Below are 7,926 nucleotides of genomic sequence, written 5' to 3' on the forward strand. Positions count from 1 at the left end.
TAGGGCATGCCAGAACAGTGGGCTCGATTATTACAGACCTCCAATATCACCAAACTAGAGCAAAAGAAGAATCCTCAGGCCGTGCTGGATGTCTTAAAGTTCTATGACTCCAACACGGTGAAGCAGAAATATCTGAGCTTTACTCCTCCTGGTAAGATGTCCAGCAATGGTAAAAGGCTGATTCAAATGGGATTGCAGAATTTTGAAGCACACCTAGATAAAAAGATTGCTTCTGGAAAAATAAAAACCTAAGCTATGGTTCTTGTCTCTACTTTTTCCCCTGCTCTAGATCTGCCTTTTGTAAACTAATTGGAGTAGCTCTCATGCATAATTTGGAGTCTGGGGAGTATGCTATTCTCTTAGTTTTGCCAAAAGTGGATGTTTTGGCCTATTGTTTGTTTTTTCTTGTCACTGCTTTTGAATGACTCCCAGCAATAGAAGAGAAAGATGCTGATTTATAGGCATGTTCATACTAGAAATATATTTATTGTCAGTGGGACAGGAGGAGCGTTGTTTTCCTATATTAAACACACAGACTATGAAGTAAAAAAATGTTTAAGTCATTCAAAAATTTGAAATTGGTTCAAAAATATATGAATATAAAATAAGCATTAGAACTTAAAGATTTTATACCTTGGAATTAAAATCATTTGGTAAGAATTGGAGTATAGTGGATTTTTAAAAATAGTTTATTTGTTCAAATCAGGATCAGAATAAAGTCCATACATTACTGTATCTTTTGAATCTCTTTCGATATTTAGGCTTCTTCACACTTATTGTTAGATTCTCTTTTCCTTGCATTTTATTTGTTGAAGAAACAGGATCATGGGTCCCATTTCCTCCAGTGGATTTTGCTAATTACATCCCCAGGGAGTCATTTAATATGTGTCTCTGACCCCTAAAGTCATACATGTACTTTTTAAAATTTTTTTAATTTTTAAAAAATTTTTTTAATGTTTATTTTTGAGAGAGACAGACAGAATGCAAATGGAGGAGGGGCCGAGAGAGAGGGAGACACAGAAAGAATCTGAAGCACAGAGTCCAGGCTCTGAGCTGTCATCTCAGCACAGAGCCCGACGCAGGGCTTAAACTCACAAACCGAGAGATCATGACCTGAGACGAAGTCAGACGCTTAGCTGACTGAGCCACCCAGGCACCTCCATACATGTACTTTTTAAAAACATGATTGAGCTAAAATTCACCCATGTAGTTTTAATTAATTGTACTTAATTTGACTGCATTTTCACAGAAATAAGGGCTATGTTCAAGGAAGAAATAGAGACCACTTGGCCAAATGATCTTGACTTTTTTACCTAGATCTCGACCTTTTTATCCTTAGCAAAAGGTCAGACTTGTCCCTAGAACTTTTGTGTCAGCTAGTAAGTCTGTGTAAATTAGTATTTTTTTAAATCAGTGTTTGACCAGAAAATGGTATATTCTTTTCACCCTATATATATCTTTAATATATATGTTAAAGTCACGTTAAATATATACCTTTAATATAATCACATTTATAAGTTACACTTATTTATATAATATATAAGTATGTTTTGTATATTATGTTAATTTATAATGGTAATATATTAATATATGTTAAATAACATGTTAATATATGCATAATGTGTTCACATATTATTATATATTATTACATATGCATATGTATAAAATGTAAATTTCCCTGGGCCTTTTGAAAAGTAAAACAAAACAAAACTTGCTTTTCTAAACTCCAGAATGAATATTTTGACATTTAATGTTAATGAACTGTGTTTTGCCTTCAGGAATATGCTTTCTCATTTTTAAAAAAAAATTTTTTTAATGTTTATTTATATTTGAGAGAGAGAGAGAGAGAGAGAGAGAGAGAAACCATTCATGAGCGGGGGAGAGGCAGAGAGAGATGGAGACAGAATCAGAAGCAGTTTCCAGGCTCTGAGCTGTTAGCACAGATCAACACATGAGCCGTGAGATCATGACCTGAGCTGAAGTCAGAGGTTTAACCAACTAAGCCACCCAGGCGCCCCAAAGGAAAATTCTTGACATAAATTTTGATCAAAAAGAAAGCATATTCCTGGGGCACCTGGGTGGCTCAGTCGGTTAAGCGTCTAACTTCGGCTCAGGTCATGATCTTGGAGCTGGTGAGTTCAAGCCCCTGAGTGGGGCTCTGTGCTGACAGCTCAGAGCCTGAAGCCTGCTTTGAATCTTTGTCTCCCTGTCTTTCTGCCCCTCCCCTGCTCATTCTGTCTCTCTCCGTGTGTCTCAAAAATAAATAAACATTAAAAAAAGAATTTTCCTTGGGGTGCTTGGGTGGCTCAGTTGGCTGAGCCTCCAACTTCCGCTCAGGTCCTGATCTCGTCGTTTGTGGGTTCGAGCCCCGCGTTGGCTCTGTGCTTGCAGCTCAGAGCCTGGAGCGGTTTCAGATTCTGTGTCTCTGTCCCACTCTGCCCCTCCCCCACTCGTGCTCTGTCTCTCTCTCTCTCTCTCTCTCTCTCTCTCTCAAGAATAGTAAAAAAACATTAAAAAAAAAAAATTTCCCTTTGTACAACTGCCATTGTCTGAATAGTAGCTTTAAGTTTCTCAATAGTTTACTGAAGAAAGTATTGCTATGAATAAATTTGTCTTATTTTAATTACACTTTGACAAGTTTAGTTTCAGATATGTTTTTAATAACTTTATTAAAATCATAGTTCACATGCTATAAAATTCACCCATTTGAAGTATATACATCAGTGATTTTTAGTAAATTTACAGTTCCATTAAGATTTGAGATTTTTTTTAGCACAATCTTGTGTAAATTCTTATTTTAATATTGATACTGTCATTTTTCTGAAGATTTAATTCAACTTGAAATCAGTCTAAGAACATTTTACTTGCTCTGCTTTGTATTTTCTTCCTTTATTATATAGAAGTTGTTTTATTTTTTGAGTTTGTTGACTTAGCATTATTTTCTGTTCCACATTCAGAGAAAGATGGCTTCCCTTCTGGAACACCAGGAGTAAGTTAATACGTTACTTCTTGTAACACTTTTTCTAACTTAAGTTACCCAAAACAAATCTCAGTTTTTATTTTGCTTTCTAAAATAAATTACAGCCACCAGAAAAAAAAGAACTACTTAACATGTCTTTCTTATTTATTTATTTATTTATTTATTTATTTATTTATTTATTTATTTTAAATATGTTTTAAGCTAGCTGCTTGATTAAGCAAATAAGGAAACCATATTAAGTAAATAGAATTTCCTCAATTGGGAAGAAACAGTCTCCTCCTAGAGTTATGAAGACTAAATGAGGTAATATGTAAAGTACCTACTTAGCACATATCTGGCATATAATAATAAACTCTGTATAAAGGTTAACGTCTTCCTTTATTTGATTAGCCACCATTTTTTATGGTGATAATCTGGCTGTTTAAAATGACCAAAAATGACTCTGACTTATGTAAAGCCTAGAGGATCTTTGTTTTTGGTCTTAACAAATAAAGTGATTATTTCCTTTTAAGACTTGTTTAAAGGGTGTAAAATTCTTCGTATAAAAAGTATAAATTTTCTTTTAAGAAAACTTGATATTTACTGTAAACATTTATTTCATAAACTCAATTTCTATAAGTTATAGAATTGCCTTTACTCTTTAAGATTATATTAGAACCAGTGAGGTTTTATCATTTTGAAATGAGGTATTAAATACATTTTTTCAAGTATGTTAAAAAGAGAGTCCTATTTTAACATATTGTTGTATTTGATGTATCTTCCTTACTTTGCTCATGTGATTAATACAGCTGAATACCAAGGGGTCAGAAACATCAGCAGTAGTAACAGAGGAAGATGATGATGATGAAGAGGCTGCCCCTCCTGTTATTGCCCCACGACCGGATCATACAAAATCAGTGCGTGTCTGATTATTAATTGGACTGTGGGTGTCTGGGCATGTGTGTTTAAAAAAAAAAAAAAAGTAGCAGTCTGTATTTGACTTCCAGTGATGAATTTTCAAAAGCCCTCAGTATGGGGAAATTTGACTAGGAGATCTTTACCTAAAATCCACTCATCAAAAAACTAATTTTTTATTGAAAACTTAAATTGAATGACTTCCTTAAAAGTTAAAATACTCATTGTTTTTTCTTTCTATATTACACCTTCTCTTCCAGAGAATTCATCTATTTCCCTGACTTTCTCTGTTTATTTCAGTGCAGATAACTACTATATCTGAAACCTAACTCTTAACTTCTTACCCAGATTGTGTACATTATCTCCCATTTTACATTTCTCTCAAGGTCTTGATGTCATTCAGGAGGCTGCTGTGTGTGAAATTCCCAACCGGATATGGGAGAATTTAATGACCTCAGATAGAGGCAGAAAGAGTCCTTTGCCTCCCCCTGTACTAGCACAAGGGAAGTGTGGGGAAGGTGCCGTGTTGTGGAACGCTGGCACACTTGACAGGAAGGACTCTGAGGACTGCCACTGGATCCTGATCTAATGAGAGAGGCCTCTGATTTCTTTGTTGACCTCCTAGAATTGGCTGCTTAAAATGAAATAGTAGAAATCATCTTTGGGTAAAAGTTTTTGTGAGAATTAGTAGCTACTAAGACAAATCTGAAAATATTCTCATCGTTTAGAACAACTGGAGAAAATTAGTTTTGGTTAGAAATCAAAGAATTGAGGGGCACCTGGGTGGCTCAGTCGGCTGAGCAACCGAATGGATTTTGGCTCAGGTTACGATCTTGCATTGGGCTCCATGCTGGAGCCTGCTTAAGGTTCTCTCTCCCTCTGCCCCTCTCCCTTGCTTGCTTGTGAATGCTTTCTCGCTCTCTCTAAAATGAAAATAAAATAAAAACAAACAAAAAATGTATCTTAAGTCAAAGAACTGAATAGTGTGCCAGTAAGAATACCTAAAAGTATTTTTCCTCAGATCTCCGTTATTGACTCTCTCTACAGATTTATACACGGTCTGTAATTGACCCTATTCCTGCACCAGTTGGTGATTCTAATGTTGATAGTGGTGCCAAGTCTTCTGACAAACAGAAAAAGAAGACCAAAATGACAGATGAAGAGATTATGGAGAAATTAAGTATGTTACCTACATTTTACATTATTCTTAAACTGCTAATAGTTCTTGAAACATTTGGCTCAGATGGGTTTTAATTTATACCTTATATTTTGGCTTAAGACATAAAAAATAGTTTTCTTCTAGGAACAATAGCTTTAATTAAAATCTCCTGAAGCCAATCATACTCTAATTTGCTTGTTTATTATGTGTTGACTATTGAGTAATGTCTTTGCAATGGTCAGTACCTTTGGGAGCAGTACTTTTTCCCAAAGGGCCAAATCTAAGGCTCATGATTAGAGACCTTATTGAAAGAAATTTGTCTATATTTATGCATACTTCTAGCTTCTCAGTATGAAAATACAAAATGTTCCCAAATAACTAAACAATATGGCATTCCTGTATAGATATATGTGTAAACATTAAATATATTTTTTTCTCTTTTCCCTTTAAATCCATCAGCTGCCATTGGCCTGAATCAACCATTGGAAATAATGTACACAGTGCCAGGGACAGGGTAGCAGTAATGTCTGGTCGCAAGTCTACAACAGCTGTAGTTATAAAGAGCACTTTATATAGAGAGGGATCAAGGAAAAATACTACAGCTATAGTAGCTCTAGACCTAAGATTGGGTACCTATATAAAATTGGATTATTTGTGTGAGTTTCCTTGATATGATCCTATCTCCTTTTACCTTAAGCAAGTGAAGACTTTGTGTGGTTTTCTCATGTTTTGACTTAATGATAGTAAGAATATAAATTATAGTTTTATATCCAAATCCTGATTTTAAAACTGTTCATTAGTTGTGACTTTGTGAACCTTCCTAAAACAGATACATGATTAGTTCATACTAAAGTAATCTTTATAGTAATAAGTGGCTTCCTAAATATATTGGAAGGTAGAAGATATATGGGAAGAGTCAGAAAAGCCATTTAGGTTTATTCACTTGGATATCATTTATGTATTTCTGATAGTAAGTAGTTTCATAACTTATCATTAGTTTAATACATTTCAGTGTATTAAAGGATACTCATCCTTACCCAAGAATTTTCCAATTAAGACTGAATCTCCCACATCCTGAAAACCTCTTACATTCTTAGGCAGACTAACACAGTTGGTCATTTTAAAGTGTGTTTATTTTTGAGAAAGTGATAGGATAATGAAGACATTGGTTAGGAGGTCCAACCTAATGTAAATAATATGTTCTTGCTTCTGATAAGTTTCATTAGTGTTTTGCTTTTGAAACATGCATTATTTTTAAAATTTAGTGTTATGTTTGAAAGCTAATGTTCTAAAATCAGTAGAGTTTATTAGGAATAATGATGGAATTAGTTTACAAATTTAAAATATTTGACTGAGTTTCCAGTGTTTTGTTTGTTTTTTGTTTAAAATAGGAACTATTGTGAGCATAGGTGACCCTAAGAAAAAATACACAAGATATGAAAAAATTGGGCAAGGGTAAGTATTCATGAATATATTATACAATATTTAATAATTCTTGGGTATACAGTATGATACCTCTTTTTTTTTGCCTGTTGACATTGAACACTTACAGTATTCTATGAGTGGTATTCTTGTAAGTAATGCATTTATTTCTACATGCTACTAAAAACTTGTGCCGTTTAGCAATAATCTTACATTGCTTTTTCTTGAATGTTATTTCCCATTGGTTGTTAAGAGATTAGATGGGGAAATTGCCCTGCCCATCAAATACATTTAAAAGATAATAAGAACATTTACTACAAGATTATAAGCAATAAAAGCATGTATTTAATCACATCACTGAATATTGGTTTTTGAGTCTGATACCCTGATTTTGTCCAGTAATTTGTCATTTTTACATTTTTTTTAATGTTTATTTTTGAAAGAGAGCATAAGCGGGGGAGGGGCAGAGGGAGAGGAAGACAGAATCCGAAGCAGGCTCCAGGCTCTGAGCTGTCAGCACAGAGCCCAATGCCAGGCTCAAACCCACAAACTGTGAGATCATGACCTGAGCTGAAGGCTGGCGCTTAACTGGCTGAGCCACCCAGCCCCCCCAGTAATTTGTATTTTTAAACTATACTTGGGACTCCTCAGTCGGTTGAGCACTGACTTTGGCTCAGGTCATCATGATCTTGCGGTCCGTGGGTTCCAGCCCTGCGTCGGGCTCTGTGCTGACAGCTCAGAGCCTTGGAGCTGTTTTGGATTCTGTGTCTCCCTCTCTCTCTCTGCCCCTCCCCCACTTGCTCACAGTCTCTCTCAAAAATAAATGCCAAAAAAAATTTTTTTTAAACTACACTTTTTTTCTGTTGCTTGGGAGCAAATGACCATCTTCAATTTTTAATTTTTTTTAATGTTTATTTTTTGAGAGAGAGAGTGCGTCTGCATGAGTGGGGGAAGGGCAGAGAGAGGGAGACACAAAATCTGAAGCAGGCTCCAGGCTCTGAGCTGTCAGCACAGAGCCCAATATGGGGCTCAAACTCACGAACTGTGAGGTCATGACCTGAGTGGAAGTCAGATGCTTAACCAACTGAGCTACCCAGGTGCCCCAACCATCTTCAATTTTTAATGTTATTAATCACTGGAAAAGTATTCTGTGAATTTAGAAAGAGAACTTAAGTCTTTTTTGAAACTTACTTATGAATCTGTTTGTATATATGAATTTCTTTTTAAAAGTTAAATTTAAGTGGTGCCTGGGTGGTTCAGTTGGTTGAGTGAGTGACTTGATGTTAACTTGGGTCATGATCTCAGGGTTTGTGGGTTCCAGCCCTTCATGGGGCTCTGCACCGATAGCTGGAAGCCTGCTTGAGATTCTCTCTCTCCTTTCTCTTCCCCTTCCCCTCCCCCACTTGTGTGCACACATTCTCTCTCTCTCTCTCTCTCTCTCTCTCTCTCTCTCTCAGAATAAATAAACTTA

The 7,926-nt window shown here is 35.5% G+C and overlaps 1 protein-coding gene across 1 annotated transcript in view; it reads left to right on the forward strand.

The window, feature by feature from the left end:
* Nucleotides 1-7,926, forward strand: part of PAK2 (p21 (RAC1) activated kinase 2) — a 51,872-nt gene that overhangs the window by 20,647 nt on the left and 23,299 nt on the right. Inside the window, exons 3-7 of the mRNA XM_049629480.1 lie at nt 4-151; nt 2,958-2,989; nt 3,769-3,876; nt 4,922-5,054; nt 6,425-6,488. Of these exons, the coding sequence (XP_049485437.1) occupies nt 4-151; nt 2,958-2,989; nt 3,769-3,876; nt 4,922-5,054; nt 6,425-6,488 (485 nt within the window). The remainder of the gene's footprint in view (nt 1-3; nt 152-2,957; nt 2,990-3,768; nt 3,877-4,921; nt 5,055-6,424; nt 6,489-7,926) is intronic.

Source organism: Panthera uncia, chromosome C2 (assembly GCF_023721935.1).
Source record: "Panthera uncia isolate 11264 chromosome C2, Puncia_PCG_1.0, whole genome shotgun sequence".
NCBI classification, from domain to species: domain Eukaryota; kingdom Metazoa; phylum Chordata; class Mammalia; order Carnivora; family Felidae; genus Panthera; species Panthera uncia.